The 16656-nt window shown below is 36.4% G+C and overlaps 1 protein-coding gene across 18 annotated transcripts in view; it reads left to right on the forward strand.

Moving 5' to 3' along the window:
* The window catches only part of BLTP1 (bridge-like lipid transfer protein family member 1), a 117148-nt gene that overhangs the window by 61773 nt on the left and 38719 nt on the right, over positions 1–16656 (forward strand). For 16 of the 18 annotated variants that reach the window (XM_062621642.1, XM_062621624.1, XM_062621625.1 and 13 more), the window contains 14 exons: positions 387–598; positions 977–1128; positions 2063–2213; positions 3309–3461; positions 4690–4930; positions 5918–6066; positions 6714–6933; positions 7848–8006; positions 9684–9859; positions 10100–10275; positions 10895–11601; positions 12921–13160; positions 13593–13686; positions 15197–15247. In XM_062621642.1, coding sequence (XP_062477626.1) covers positions 387–598; positions 977–1128; positions 2063–2213; positions 3309–3461; positions 4690–4930; positions 5918–6066; positions 6714–6933; positions 7848–8006; positions 9684–9859; positions 10100–10275; positions 10895–11601; positions 12921–13160; positions 13593–13686; positions 15197–15247 — 2881 coding nt within the window. The remainder of the gene's footprint in view (positions 1–386; positions 599–976; positions 1129–2062; positions 2214–3308; positions 3462–4689; positions 4931–5917; positions 6067–6713; positions 6934–7847; positions 8007–9683; positions 9860–10099; positions 10276–10894; positions 11602–12920; positions 13161–13592; positions 13687–15196; positions 15248–16656) is intronic. The other 2 variants (XM_062621630.1, XM_062621631.1) reach the window with 2 other exon arrangements.

Raw genomic sequence — 16656 nt, forward strand, 5'->3', positions numbered from 1 at the left:
TTAAATCATGAACTTTCAGTCATACCTACAGTAAGGGTCTGCATTTAGCTGCTTTGGGAGGGGAAAGCTGGCTTCAAAAAGAAAGAAAAAGAAAACAATATATATGTGTTTTCTGTCATCCAAGATACTCTTTTCATGAATAGTGTTTAAAAATAGTCTTCATGTGTGTACTCTTCATCTACTTTGAACAAGCTATGAAAAGCTCTACAACTAGATGATTGTCTAAAAATTGTAGTGATAAATTGTTATGTAGAATGGTAATGCATCTTGTTTAACCAAAATCATATATATTTCTCCTCTTCAGTGTAGATCTTTTCCATGGGACATAAGTTATAGATGTTTATGCACAGCAAGCGCTTACAGTCTTAGTATGGGTGCTTTTACAGGAGGAAGACAGTCTGGAGCAGTATTTTATAATACGTTTGGAGTCATGGGTAAATCAAGAGATACAGAAAGAGGTGGATTGCTTGCATCGAATAACTCTTCAGATTCTCCAACTGGTAGTGGTTATAATACTGATGTGTCTGATGACAACCTTCCTTGTGACAGAATAAGTCCCTCTTCAGATATTAATGGAAATTCAGTTTCAGATGAGCAGGTATGTACCTACTATGTGGAAATGGTTGGTCTTAGGTTGGGCTTTTTGTGTGTGTGGTTTTTTGGGGGGGATTGTGGTTTTTTGTTTTTTTTTGTGGTTAACATCCTTAATAAAAAATCTGACAATTTAACTTGTTCCAACTGTATTTATGCTGTCTACTCACACACTAAACTGTCAGCTTTCTGGAAGTCTCTTGGTATTATCTTGGGAGAATTGGTGGACAGCATTAGTTCGTTGCTTTGTGGTTTGTTTGTTTTTTCCCTAAATACATGTGAAACTATTTCTGATGAGCAGTGCGCAGTATGGTATGTCAGTCTCATGTAGTGTAATTGCTTTGGAAAACAATTTCACTTTTAACTTTGTGTTTCCTTTTTTAAGGATGAAGGGGTTGAATCTGATGATCTAAAAAAAGATATACCCTTGATGCCTCCTCCCCCAGATTCTTGCAGCATGAAGTTAACAATCAAAGAAATTTGGTTTAGTTTTGCAGCCCCTACAAACGTGCGCTCTCCAGCCCATGTATTTTCAAGGTATAATTTTACCTGATTTAAAAGAAAGTGAGAATTCTGCTTTGTTAAATTGCACCTGTGTTTGGTAGATTCTGAATGTAACTTCAGTAATTTTTGTCACTTCTCTGGAAATGAAAATTGTGTTTTACATATATCACAGTAAATCTTGATTCAATTTTCCATTGTTGTCATTTATATGGAAGTGTTGCTAGAAATTTTTTACACATGATTAAAAGAAGAAAAAGAATTAAAAAAACCCATGACAAAACAAAAAATCCCAACAATGAAAATTAGAGTAAAAATCTTCCAGTGAGACTGAAATGTATGAAGGAGAAAGGCAGGGGAGGATGTTTGCTTTGGGTAGGAGAAATGATAGAGAAGAGAACTCAGTTCTTTTGGTATTCAACCTGATGCTTAACACATGATCTTACTTCCATTGCACTATGTTCAAAATGAATGTTTTGAAGATAGTTTTTTCATCCTGTGTTTATAGAATAAGCCAAATATTCCTATCTGTCAGTAGTTTAATCTCAGTATAGAGCTATAAATTAGAAAATGCTCCTTGTGGTTTTGCTAATATTCTTGCCACAGCCCTTCAGCAAAAGTACTTCATGACCTATTGTGTAACAGTTAATGTGGGATTTAGTCAGTGATTTCAAATCAGAAATTTGAAATTCAGCCAGAATTTCAAACTGTTTGATTTCAGTAGGTAATACAAATGGGAAAAGGAGGGAGTAGCAGTAGCAAGAGTGGATGGAGTCATGAGTGTGTAAGCGAGTAAAACAAAACCTGCCTTAGGTACTTTTTTGCAAGTTGTCATTTTCTGGGCAAAAAGTCTGTAACATTGTTCTGTTGCATTCCACCTTTTTCAATGTCATTCATAATAGCATTAGAAAATCTTGCTAATTGCTGCTGCTAAATGTGAATATCCAATTCTTTTCATTTTTCTCAATAGGCAGCTGAACCTCCTGAGTACTGCAACACCTGCAGTTGGTGCTTGGCTTGTTCCTATTGATCAAGTGAAATCCTCATTAAATAAACTAGAAACAGAAGGAACCCTGCGAATCTGTGCTGTTATGGGGTGCATTATGACAGAAGCGTTAGAGGTAAAACGACATTTATAAAGTCAATAGGGAGAGCAGAGCAGTGTATTATGTAGTATATACATTAAAGATTATGGATATTTTCACCGGCAAACTTATAGAACCTATTATGAGCCCTTATTTCCAGAAGTGGTCACAAGAACTTGCTACCTGTGATTTTTGTACACAACCCAAATTTCAGTGAGGAAGTCTTGTGCTTCTATTCAGGAGTGTACCTCCAGGTAGAATAACTGGAGTTTGTGCCTTTTGAAAAGGAAGAGTAAGAAATAATGGGTGTAGTATCTGGTATATTTTATGAAATATGAAGGTATGTTGAATTATGAATATTCAGGGTATCTTTCAGGAGAAGTTGCGAATTTTTTGCTCCTGCTGTGTATGGAATCTTTGTGTTTTGGACCCACTTGTTAGAGGAAGGGAGGACTAGCACAGTGAGGGTGAAACATAGCAAGAAACACAAAATAGACAAATTTTCTGTTGAAAACCAGGATTGGTAGAGCTTTCATGACAAATTGGGTGTTAACAGTGATTTGCTAATGAGCTTTTCGTGTGTAAGCAGTGTTCTGCTGTTCGTTTACTTGGCACCATCTAGTGGGAAGTTTTTGAGGTGCTACTCGTTGCTGAGATCATGTGCTGTAAGATTGACAAATGTAGCGTTAGGATTAATTTTCTGCTGCACTGAAAAGTCATCCTTTACAGCAATCTCTTACTGTTACTTTCCTTCCTATGTCTTTTCCCAGACTTTTCCTAGCATTAAACAACATTAGAGAAGTCCCTAGTTTTTCTGTAACTGGGAATGAATCGTTTCTTTTAAAATCTCAGTTTGCTGTGCATATATATCTTATTAGTCCAGAAGCAAGTTTGCAAAGTCTGCAGTTTGAATCCAGCCTTCTGTTTTATTACTTTGTATAAGTAAGAATCAAGTATGATTTTTCATACACACTTTTTAAAATAAGGTAGGTATCTGTGAGGCAAATCTTTGTTGTGGAAGTTCAAAAGGGGTTACAAGTTCGTGGTACTGTAGGGGAAACCTTGTAGGTCATGAGTTTGTTTTGTTTGCAAGCATGTTCACATGTGAAAAATTGTTATATTTTAACCTAGAATAAAAGTGTGCACTTTCCTCTGAGGAGCAAGTACAACAGGCTTACTAAAGTGGCTCGTTTCTTGCAAGAAAATCCTTCTTGTTTACTGTGTAATATATTGCACCATTACCTTCATCAAGCAAATTACTCTGTTATTGAGGATGCCACCATGGTGAGTTACCCTGTAAAAATGGAAATAACTCAGTGGGTTAGTTTCAAATGTACCAATTTTAATGTCTCAAAGTGGGTAACAGATTAAGGAAAGTTAACAAACAAGAAAATATAACAGAAACTCATGTATAGCCTTAAATTGGTGAATAGATATTGCTTCTCTCATTTCATTTTCTGTCAGATCTGCTGGTTTTCTTGTGGCCTGTGTATGTGCAAAATTTTTTATCAAGCGATTTTATTAGTAAATACATGAGGAATCATACACCTAAAAGGCATGTCTTTAAAATTGTTAATTTTATTTTAATCAGATTTTATTTTCCTTAAAGATAGCAGTAAAGCAGTAAAAATTTGCATCTGTAATTTTAAACTCGAATAAATCTCACATAAGGCAAGTGCGTTGTTAGCTTATTCCAAATCCTATCCTCAAAATTACTTTTCATGTCTTAGAAATACTTAAATAATGCAGACAGTTTAAGAAAAGAGCTAAAGTTGTAAAAACTTTAAGGCTTAAATATCTAATCTTTTTCTTGTTCCTTTAGAATGTGAATGTTTTGTAGGGGTGAAGAATTGTTTGAACAAATGTATTTGGCATAAGAAGGAGTGTTTCTTCCTGATTTTGTGTCATTTTCATAATCCAATTTCACAGCTGTCAGATTTAAACACTATTTTTCAACATATTCAGCTGAGAGCCCAGTGATCAGAAATAGCACAGTTTGTGGCAGAAATAGCCCTGTGTGATTCCAAGCTTTTTTCTTTAGCGTAATTCAGTGATGCAGTCAAAATGATCCCTATTTTTGCCTCACATTTATGTTTTTAAAATACTGCTTACCAACAAGGGGGGAAAAAAACTCATCTTACCAATTTTAGTTCTGTTTCTACAGGCAATCTAGTGCTGTTGTGAATTTTAGGCCATAGTTCAAAGCCTAATAATTACTTAAGTACTTTTTTGTTTCATATTTAATAAACCTGTTTCCTGTTGTTTACTTTTGGCCCCTTTGGGCTAGATCCTCAAGTCATGCAGATGAATGTGTTTAGGGTGTTCAATGAAGCTATAATTTTTACCACCTAGCTCTAAGACTTCTTGTATCTGTCATAAGCCTTTCGAGCACAAAGATTTAAAGGGTTCTGACACCCCCCTTCTCCCTCCTGCCCCTTCCCTTCCCCCTCCCCCGGTTTTACTTTAAAATGCTGTGATACGCATTTGTTGTTTTGTTTGTTTGTTTTTGAAGAGTGATGGTCTTCCTGCCTTAGTAACCTTAAAGAAAGGTCTAGTTGCCTTAGCAAGGCAGTGGATGAAATTCATTGTCGTGACCCCAGCCTTTAAAGGAGTTAGCTTACACAGACCAACTCAGCCAGTGAAATTGCAGGTGAATGCCTGCCATGACCATGAGGATGGACTTGGATTAGACAACGGAGGGGGTCTTCAGAGTGACACAAGTGCTGATGGAGCGGAGTTTGAATTTGATGCAGGTATTTTTGTGTTCTTCTGTCTCCATAAAAATTAATAGTGTCAACTAGTTCTTGTCAGAGCATTTCTATCTTCTTTAGTTTTAATGCTTGAATACATTATAGTGTTCTTTTTTAGAATCATTAAGCTTCTTTTTTAGAATTGTTTTCATTTTGAAGCTGCTGCTTACAATTATAGTATTATAATAATTATTATTAGTTTGGGGAAAACCAAAACAGAACACTTGTCTTTCATCATGTGTTTTGTCTTGTTCTTTACTGCACAAAACACATCAACTTAATTATTTGCTACCTGGGAATTAGGATTCTGTTGTGACCTTCTGATGTTAGGTAGGAAGTGTAACATGAAATTCTATGAACTCTTCCAGGAATAGCTTCAAACCAACCTTTTTTATTTGTTCTTTGCCAGGTAGTAGTTATCTTAAGCAGGTAGCTTAAAAAGAGAAAACCCAAAGATGTTTGTGTGTGAAACTTTTATGTAATCATACAGTATGATGGACATTTTTTTGCCCCGTCTCTAAAATATTTGCTTTGCTTGAGCAGACTATTAGACTATTAGAACTAGTGAAAAATTTTATTTCCCTCCCCCATGTATTCTATCTTGCACCAAAAATTTTGCAAGTGGCAGTTTTGCTTCCTTGTATGCATGTACCTATAGGTGGAATTCATGCAAATGTAAGCATATTAATTCAAAAAATGATCAGCCATGCCAGAGTCAGCAAAAGAAAGTGAAATTTGGCAGTTTGCTTTTGGATTTGTAGGACAGAGCAACAGTTGTATGATATTGTAAGGACAAAAAGATTTTAAACAAAATCTAGTAGTCCCATATCTGAGGTCTTTTTATTAGTCTTAAAATTCCCTAGAAGCTGTATGTAGGCGTGTGTCAGAATTTGGAAGTTCATGACTGCTTGTAAATAAATGTGCCTAATAATAGATAATCTTGATTCCCCCTATATATGCAAGTGAGAACAATTGTTTGCTTGGTTCCAGCTACTGTCAGTGAGCATACAATGCTCTTGGAAGGAACAGCTAATCGCCCTCCACCTGCTGGTGGCTCTTCTGGGCCTGTAACTGGTGCTGATATCATGAGGAAATTATCCAAGACTCACACTCACAGTGATTCTGTTCTGAAAATAAAGGTAAGTTCCTAGTGCCATGCACAAGGCAGAAGTGGTTTGTAGCTGACCTGTTTAGAAGCAGTTCTGCTTCTTCAGTCCTTACTGCTCACTCCTGGTTGTCTTGCATGGTTTATAGGCACAGATGCTTTGCTTAAAAACACATTTGTCTCGTATTCAATTTTGAGGGCAGAGAACCTGTTTCGTAGTTTTAAACCTTTAGGCAGATCAGGAGCTTTCCAATTGGTGTCAGAAATCTCCAGCTTCTGTTCTTTCCCTTCCCCAGAGGATACACTCACCATTATACTAGGGCTGGAAAAGATTTGGTCTTCACATGAAGAGCAAATACAAATGAGGCTTATATTCAGTGGTACGCACTGTTCCTTCTGCAGACTTTCTTTAGGTGAATTCTACGCATTTGCAGTTGTATATTTTTTTACTTGCTAGGCTTTTAAAACTGTTTTTATTCATAAAACTATTTTAATACTTGAGAATTCAATAGCACCTTTATGCACAGTACTTGTATGGGATATAACCTGTACCAAATGAACTGCTACTTGTCTGCAGGAATGAGAATTTTGTAGGTATTGTGTTCTTGTATTCAGACCAAATGTTGCGTCCTATTTGCCATTTACACAGTGCTTCACTAGTTTCTTTGTTTTCTTCACAAGGGTATACATCCGTATCATTCCCTAAGCTACACTAGTGGAGACACAGCTACAGATTCACCAGTGCATGTTGGCCGTTCTGGAGTGGCAGTCAAAGAAAGCCCAAGGAAAGAAAGTCTGCTCAGCTATCTTACTGGGAGTTTTCCTAGCCTGCATAATCTGTTGGAAGGGACTCCTCAAAGAAGTACAACTGCAGTCAAAAGTAGTTCTTTAACAAGAACAGGTATGATGCAGCTTCAGTAAGCTAAAGGGAGGGGAAAGAAGGATTGGTTTTATTTTAATGATTTAGAAAAGGTATTATATTTTCAGTGCAAGTTATCATTTCTATTTTAACATTTCACCTTCCCGCTCTCTCCCCCCAAATAAGAATCATAGGCTTTAATAGCAGTTCCTAGGTATTGCTATATCATACCATTTCCTGTAAACAAACAGCAAGTGCATCAGATTGGGAAAAGAAATTAAAACTAACAAAGTAAATAAAATATTTTCCTTTTACTTAGCCTTACTAATTTTAGAATATAATCCTTTTTTTTTTTACTTAAAATGAGTCTTCTTGAATGAATAAGGAAATGATCTTTCTGTATTTGGCATTTTTTCTTGACCTTGTAAGTAGCTCAGAAAGTGGATAGGAACTAATGTTACAGTAACTTCATTTTTGTATAACAATCTGCGTATTTTTAGTAATGGTCTTTTGAACAAATGTGTTTTGTAGAAGTTTGAAATACACACATTGAAATTTTAATGTTCTGTATTATTGTTCAGAATGCATTGTCACAGTTTATAAAAAGAAAACCAGATAAGTTTGATACTGCATTCATTTTGTTTAAAACCTCTCTCCTTTGCTGTCAGGGAATGAAGTTTTATTCAGAAAAAAAGGTATTTTGGTTTCTTAATGACTCCTTTCCTCTAATTACTGGTAGAGATGAGCAAATGCACTTGTAGTGCAACATTCATTAGTGTCATAACTTCTGTGGTGTAGTAACTGTAGTGCTATTTGACACATAATTTACTGGAATAAACTTTGAGGATTAGACTTTACTTGTATAGTAAATAGGCATCAGTAAAATTATTGCTGCATTCCTGGTTTTTGCTGATTTTGATGCAACAAATGCTAAAGCTTCTGATTTATCTGTATAGGAAATACTGTGGCCACAGACATGTTATCTGAACATCCTTTGCTGTCTGAACCATCTTCTGTGAGTTTCTATAACTGGATGTCAAATGCTGTGGGCAACAGAGGAAGTGTAGTACAGGAGAGTCCAGCCACCAAGTCTGGACACAATAGTCTTCCAACAGGTATTGCTAATTACAGCTTGATGGATTTAAGAGATGATTCTGGGTTGGCTGTTCTGTGTTTACCCCGTTCTTTCTAAAAGTAATTGAGCAAGGGACTTAAATTTGACAGACGTAAATACTACTTATGGGAATTCTGAGCAAACCAGAAAGCAAACAAATGTGATTTAAACAAAATTGTTTTCATTTCCCTCACCCTGCCTCCAGAAATGTAGCTTTCTCTTATATTTGGAACTGTAAATATAGGTTCCAAAACCATGTGTAGCTGCCCACAGCTAAACCATAAAATCATCCTCAGTTGCAGAGTTCCTTGGATCTTGTTATTTTTAATCTAATTTGCATGTGCTGGTTTTGTAATAAAGATTTTATAGGTTGGAATCCTTGCTCTTTCTCAGTTCTGCTTTGAGACGAAACATAAACTTCTATTTTGAGTATATAGTTCTTCAGGGATGGGAAGTCATCAGTTGGTGTAAGGGAAGGGAGAAAAGGAAATACACATAACTGAAGGTCTTAAGTGTATTAAAGAAACAAATACATAACGAATTATTGTGGCTTGCATATTATTTTTGTAAGCCTGGCATCACTTATAATCCTGAAAGGTGTATATCTTGATTTTCTTTTTCACTAACACTGAATTTGAATGTTTCTTCTACTAACAGTCTTTCAACAGTAATGTATTAATCTCAGGCAACAAGAAGTTGTTTTGTTTTTAATATTGAACAAATGATCCTACAAAACATCTTTGTGTTCTACATACTGCTTAACTGGTGTGGCTTCTCTGTAAATTGGAATGTGTTTCTCTGAAAAAAAGAATCACAGGGTAGAAGTATAGCTTTCAAATTTTTATTCCCCTAACCCTTCCCCCGAGCAATACTTTTTTCTACTGAAACTGTAGCAGTTTGTTTGCATGCTCATGTTCCTGTGATTAAGACTTGGTCATTTTAACTCGGACACAAATCTATCCAAACCAGTTTTCTGTTAAAGCGTGTAGTCATGGTGCTTTGATTAAGTACTGTAAGCTTGAGTTTTGGAGAATGAGGATTAATTTATACTGACATAGCAACTCCGTCTCATGGTGGTTGATTAAGTTCTGTCCAGCCTAAAGATGCAGCATTGAGCATTGCCCTTGTGCTGCAAGTCTGATTGTTCACGAGTAGAACAACTGCAGGGAAGTGGCTGTCCATAGTAATTTTTATGAAGACCATATTTGACTAGGGACTAATCTATAGACATCTAATTAGTGGATCTTGCATTGGGACTGGTAAAACCCAGAAGCTTATAGCACACTGAAAGCCAAAAGAAAGTATCTGCAACTGTAGCTAATCTTTCTTTTGATTGATGGTGTAGGCTACTCAGCTATAGACTACTTCAGTTTAAACAGGAGTTAAGTACCCTGTAGAATGCAGTACAGGCAAAAGGCCTTGGAAAGGAGGGCAAAAAGAAGGAAATATTTTTGTGCTGTCCAGATACGAGTTGGGATATCTCTATTACCGATTTCAGCAATATCAGACTCTTTCTTTACACTGAATGCTAATTTTGTGAGGTTATAGACCAGACTAGGGCTCTGACTTTCTATGTGTATGGAATGTGTTTCTATATAACTAATCTTGCTGAATTAATAGAGTTGGTGGTGTTAAAATTTGCTGTGGTGTTAGTGTTCCATGAGTATTTATTTTTCAGGTGTGGCACCCAACCTTCCTACTATACCCTCTGCTTCAGACTTCAACACAGTTTTGTCTAGTGACCAGAACACCCTGGATGGCACACACTCACAACACAGCACCAGTCAGGATGACATTGCAGGTGTAGAAGAGGGGAATCAGGGGTTTCCTGCTGTGCAGCTAGCAGATGCACAGGTAAGTGTGGTCTGCTGATGTATTTTGGAGTTCTGCAGGGAAAAAATATCACTTAAGAAAAAAAAAAAGAGGTCTTACAATGATGAAAATGTTATCCTGGATTTTTACACATTTCCTATGTGTAAAAATGTTCTATATTATGTAGCTGATATAGTAAATATTGTAGATCAACAATGATGGAGTGAGATTATAGGAATAATCTGGACAATAAGGAGTAAATCAGTGGGTTTTGTTTTGTAGGTTGTTTTCAAACCTCTTCTGAGTTACACAGGAATTCAATCTCAGGATGCAATGCCACTCTGCTATAGAATGTACTTTGGAGAGTACCTTTCCTTCTCAGGAACTTTGGACTGCCTAAGAGCAGATATTGTTGATTCAGATACAGCAAAGGAAAGAAAAAGCAAGCGAGCTCGAAGGTATGTTGTAATATATTTGAAAATATGTATATTGGTTAAAGAACAGAAAATAGGTTTTTCATGTGGAGTTACAGAATTCCAAAGCACTTCCATAGAATAAGGAGCAGCCCTTTATTCTTTTAATCGTACCAGTTTTGTTTTCCTGTTAGAACATTATTTTTTTTTTTTTAAATCTTTTTACGGAAACGTTTGGAAATTTTAAGTCTTTGCATCTTGGCTGCTTTTGAAAATTGGAGTTTGGGGGCGGGAGAGCTGGTGGGAATAATCTTAGGGGACATTTGAGAGGCTCTTAAATGCCGTTTTGTAATTAATTCTGTAAATGAGGTTGTTAATTTCAGTGTAAATGATGACTCTTCCCCCACCAATTTTGAGTAAAGCTTTTGGTTATGATGGAAAGAGTGGGTGCCAAAATAATGTCAAACTGAATGATTACTGTGTTAGTAGTATGCAGTATGGAAGAATAAAAGTTCATTTGCTATATTTAGAACTGTGGTAAGAAGGTGATATCCTAAGGGGAATAAAAGGTTGGATTCCGTAAATTAGATCTACCACTGAGTAAAGAAGTGTTTGAGTCCATAGAAAGAAACAAAGTAATAAGTTGTGTTTTTAATTTCCTTAGGCAAGGAGCTGTCAATCTTCCCCCTCTTGAATTCAAACCAGCATTGATGTTGGAAACTTTCAGTATTAGTGCTGTTGTAATGGAGAAATCCATGTGCACGCCTCATCACTCCACTAATGCCCTTTCTTTTCATGATTTGAATAAACGCTATTATAATACTTTCCACTGTAATTTTACAATTTCTTGCCAGTCCATAAGCCAGCATGTAGACATGGCACTGGTTCGTCTTATTCATCAGTTCAGTACTATGATTGATGATATCAAAGCCACACAGACGGACATCAAACTTAGCAGATACACAGCTGGATCAGCCTCTCCGACACCTACTTTTAAAACCCGCAAACACAGAGACTTCCGCTCTTCTGACTTCAGCCGAAGCTCTCGAGGAAGTCTTAATGGAGGTAACAGAGTGAACAACACCAAGAACAAACGAGCAAACAATGAGAACAATAAAAAAGAATCTCGAAACAAGAATTCCTTGGGGAGGTCAGAAAGAAGAACTTCCAAAGTCTCCAGGAAAGGTTCAAAAGATGTAGTTGACCACATGACCATTCATATGGATGATTCTGACTCCATTACTGTGTCGGAACAGAGTGAACCTTCTGCTGAGTGCTGGCAAAATATGTACAAACTGTTGAACTTCTATTCACTTATTTCTGATCCAACTGGGATTTTAGAAAAGTCTTCTGAAACTTTTGGTCCAACAGGTAAACTAGTTCATGAATCCAAAATTTAGTGTGTGTGCTTTAGCTCAAGTGCACTCTTCTAAAGCTTGATCATAAGGTGGTTTTTGAAAGTTTGCAATGCCATTTAGCTCATACTACAGGGACAAGCAGTGAGGATGTGGGGAGAGAGCTTGGAATTATTCCACCAAGATGTTGTATAAAAGAAAAAGAAAAAAAAATCTTTCCCTGCCTTTATAGTATGCTTTCATTCTTTCAATCCTAGACTTAGTTAAATATGTGTTAATTGATTGATTTTAAACTCAGATATTGTTGTGCAGCTCTGTTAATCTGTATTTCCACTGAGCGTGGGACTGTGTTAAAAGGTCAACATTTCTGGTGAATTGAGTGGATTTGAGTTTGTTCCTCCCTATGTGCTATTTATTTTCAAGTAGCTAATGGAAATGCTGTATATTCTCATTCTGTGAGCATACATAAGCACATGCGTAAGTGATCCTGATGAACATAATCTCTGGCCCTGGAAATGACTGAGTAAAAATATAAACTGCAAACCTAGCTTTTGAGAGAGGAAAAGGTGAAGTACTGATTTTGATGAAGTCCAGCCAAGATTACAGGTGTTAGGGCCATAATTTCACCAAAAGCTTTGAGGTTTGGGGTCATCATTGCTCTCTATTTCCAATGTGTTTTAGCACAGCAGCATAAATACGAGACCTGACTTAGCATCATACTTTTTGTTGGTGAACTTAGATTGCTGTAAATGTGAAGGGATGGTACAGTTCCTAGTAAGGCATATTCTGTTTGGACTTATTCTAACTAAAGAATGAAAAACTGAGAAAATGTCAAATGAGAGCTTCTGTTACGAAGAGGTCAGTATCTTTCATGCACAGAATATCATATCCATAGCTATGATATCTCTATGGAGGGTATTTTTTTTTACATTGTTTTTATGCTCTGAGTGTTGAAAAGGTAAACTTGTGCATCCAAAACTAAATTGTAAGAACCTTTGGCTATGCTAAAAAAAGTGCAATAGGACAAAATGCTGCCAGCACGTTTTTATTGTATGACAATAAAATCACATAAATATGAATATTTATAGAACGTACATAAGAATATATTTTTGAATAATAATGAAATCACATCACTCATTATTCTCCCCACTGTGTCTTGGATTTGGTTCAGTTGCAATGTTACTGGAGTGGAATAAGCGAGCCACAGATAATTTGCCTAAAGAGTTTGTTTGATGTGCAAGATACATGATCTTTCATTTCAAATACAAATATAGACAAGATATATCAAGCATTTCTTGTAAAGTTTCCTTAAGTGACTCCTTTGTATTTTTGTAGGTGTTCGAAGCCCAACCGAACCTGCTTGTAGAGTAGTGTTTGAGAACGAACAGGAGAACGGCAGAGATGTTCAGAGGAAGCGCAGCCTTGTGACTTCGGAGCCACAGCATGTGACTCTCATAGTCTTTGGGATAGGCATGGTGAACCGAACTCATCTGGAAGCAGACATTGGTGGACTAACCATGGAGTCTGAACTGAAGAGAATCCATGGCAGTTTCACCCTGAAAGAGAAAATGAAAGGTGGGATAAGCTAAAATGTACTCTAATGAAATGCAGTGGCAGCTTTACATGTTTATTTGTGTGCATACCTATAACCAGTGCCTATATCTGCATGTGTAATAGGTTTTAGATGTAAATAACATACATTATGTCTGAGTATAGATAGTATAATAACATTCAACAAGTTCTTTTGAAAACTATTACTGGGGTGCTGAAGGATTTTAAAAGGATGCAAGATTTTCAGAAAATGCTGTGAAGGAAAAGCTTACGCAAGTTATCCTTTCATTTTTAAAATTTTCATTCTTGTCACAATTTAAATTTGATATTACTTTATGTGACTACTGAAATAGTAATTTTTCAATTATTTTCCTGCTACTATTTTTGAAAGCAGTAGGCATACCTAGAAGTATTTTACTTGAATGAAATGCTGTTAAGTATCTTTTATTCTTAAAGATGTACTACATCAAAAGATGACTGAGACGTGTGCCACTGCTCACATAGGAGGTGTCAATATTGTCCTTCTGGAGGGAATTACTCCAAATATCCAGTAAGTATGAAGCCTAAAAATTTTATATTGGTCAAGTGCACAGAAGTGGTATCAGATGTGTCACAGGTATGAGTGACAGCTGAGTAAAGGTATGTAGCTTAATATGGCGAAAGCATTGGTGATATGTCTTAAGATAGAATCCATGAAGTCAGAGTTTGGTGGCAATTATACAGTTGTTGCAGAATTGGGCTTGAGTTTGACTTGTATTTGCGTGTGCCCATTGACAGGAGACTTTTCTATGAAAGGCATATCTGAGTAAACTGAGAAGGAATATGGTGAACGTTAGTAGTAGGTTTCAGTTTAGGGCATCCAATCACACAAATCTTAGACATAGTTACATGAGTATAAATACTCCTGTTCCTTTCTGTTTCTAGTAAAAGATATTAGTAAGGTCAGAACTGATTGTATGATCACAGTGTAAATGGGTAAGAGACCTGATTGAAGAGTTGTACATGACAGGCATTCTTGTATAAAGAAAGAAATTAAATGTCATGTAATCTGAGCATTCTGCACCAATTATGTTCCATGTGGTGTATGCATAGAAAATTTATTACGTTGTGTGCGTCGTTTCTCTTACGCTTCTAGTTGCTTTTTGAAGCTTATAGGTTCCATTAAACCATACAAGATTTTTAGGGAGTATTTAACCTGCTGATGCTGATTATTCCCATTTAAGATCTGTGTTGTTTCATTAATAGATATATTTTTGAACTCCCATGATTCTTTGTGTTATTTTTACACTTCTGTATCTCCATCCTTTATATAATTGACACAACTTGGCAGGAGTGGGCAGGAGAATTACTTTTTTGTGCATAAATATCTGAAATGACTGGTTTAGCATCCACATTTTTTCTTTTCTTTTTGATTTTTTTTTTTTTGGTGAGGTTTGCAAACTCCGGAAGGCATGCATTATTATTCTTTATTTCTAGCTGAACTTGTTTATGTTTGAGGTGCAAAACAACAATTGAACTACAGCTCTTTGTAATGTAGATCACCCTCATGTGGTTTGAGGTTAGCTGGGTAACCCTCAGTATGTGATATGGGTTTAGAATACTAATGGTGTAGAAAAGGAGCTAAATAATGTGACTTGAGTTTCTCCTTTTAATTCCTGTTTAGTTTGGAAGATGCTATATAGAACTTAAAACATACAGAATTTTATTAATTTCCCCAGCTAAAGCACTTCTAATTAATAAGTGTGTTATAGAAGCATAAATACAAATTCTAATCTGACAGCTGTGTAGGGTTTCTGAAGGTGTCTGAGGTTTTCTTCATGTCTGTTTTACATCATAATCTTACTGAGCTTTCATACAGGAAGGGTACAAAAGGACAGGGGGCAAAACAATGATAAGTCTTTAACACCAAACCCTAACAAACCCAAACCCTTCACCTTGGTAAATTCGAGAGTAAGTGCCATATTGTGGGTTACAAGTAATTAACTGACTAATTTTGCATGAATGTTTATTCTTTATTTGCTTTTTGTTTTTCTTGCTTTCTCTTCAATCTTCATCTGTAGACTGGAGGATTTTCCTACATCTCCTACAAGCACAGCCAAACAAGAGTTTCTGTATGTCATATTATTATGTTTAATAGTCTTGCAATTAACTGTGTTGTGCAGCTGATGGCTGTGTTCCTGCTGTGTGTGATTGTGTAGGCAGACGTTTCTTGAATACCTTTTAGTTTAACATCTAATGTTATCTAGATAAGCTTTTAATGTAGCCTGCTAAATATCTGTCCAAAAAAACCCTTGTAAATATTAACAGTCTAGCTTTACAGACAGATATTATACAGCCCCTACTGTACTGTTGGGATGGTTTCACTGGCTGTTAAGTTCTTTAGATCTGCTTCTATGCTTAGTTTAATGAGGTGAAGTAATGATCATAAGTGTAAAGGAACAGACAAGTTACGTGTACTTTGAACCTGGTAAGGAACTGAAGTGCTTAGAGAGATAGTACCCATTGTGATTTCAGCATGAATAGGACTATTTCTTTTGTCTCTTTACCTCTGTGCTGTGTTTAATTGCCAGGCATGCTGACCAGTGTATGCCAATACAAAGTGTTTTCCTTAACATTATGCCTGTGCCTCTACTGCTAATGAAGGTGACACTGTTCATGTCCCCTAGATCAATGTGTGTAAGTGTAGGTCTTTTCTCTCACAAAAGATGCAGTCTTTTCTATCTAGTTGCTTTCTTAGTTCTGATGCTAAAATCTAGAGGGTCTCACTACAGTAGTGGTCAAGGTGGGAATTGTTGCGTTGCCAACCTAGAAGCCCTGTTGTGCAGTGACCCTGCAGTACTCTGAAAAGGAAAGTTATGTAGCCAAAAAGTTGCCAGGCTGCTCTTTTTTCTTTCTGTCTTTTAATCTTTATTTTTTTTCTCTTTCCCTTTCCCAAAGCAGTATTCTGATTTTGGGTTGATTTTGCTATCTGTTACAGCATTTGTGTATAGTCAGTGTTGTGAAAATATGGGATTAACTTCAAATGTTCTTATAGATGGTAGCTCTGGAAGGAGAGGTGATGGACTGTAAAACTGCAAGTGATGTAAAGAAAATCTTAAGGTTTTTTTTTGTTCCTTTTTTCTGGTAGCAACATTAAACCAACATAAGAAAGTACTTTTTTTTGCGTAGGTCATCACTGAATACTTGAATTCATTGCCATGTTGATGTTGTCAATGAAAGTATAAATGATTAAAAGGATTGGACAGATCCATGTGAGATGGATCTGGTGATGAGTCCTGAACACACACAGCCTCGGGCTCAAAAAGGAAACTTCTGATGGCTAGAATTAAGGAAAGGGTCACTTTATTTATACCCCAAGTATCTGCCACTGCATGAATTTTCATCTGACTTGCTGTGATAGTTCCTCTGTGTGTTACAGGCCTCTAGCTGGCATCTGTTTCCCCTTTTTCTCACATTCCCAAAAGTCTGTTAGGTTGAGTGGTGGCCTTGTAGCCAGTTCTGTAGTGGGACAAAGACTTTT

The sequence above is a fragment of the Pezoporus occidentalis genome, unplaced genomic scaffold (genome assembly GCF_034315485.1).
Source record: "Pezoporus occidentalis ecotype Australia unplaced genomic scaffold, CSIRO_AGI_Poc_V1 ctg230, whole genome shotgun sequence".
Lineage (NCBI taxonomy): Eukaryota > Metazoa > Chordata > Aves > Psittaciformes > Psittacidae > Pezoporus > Pezoporus occidentalis.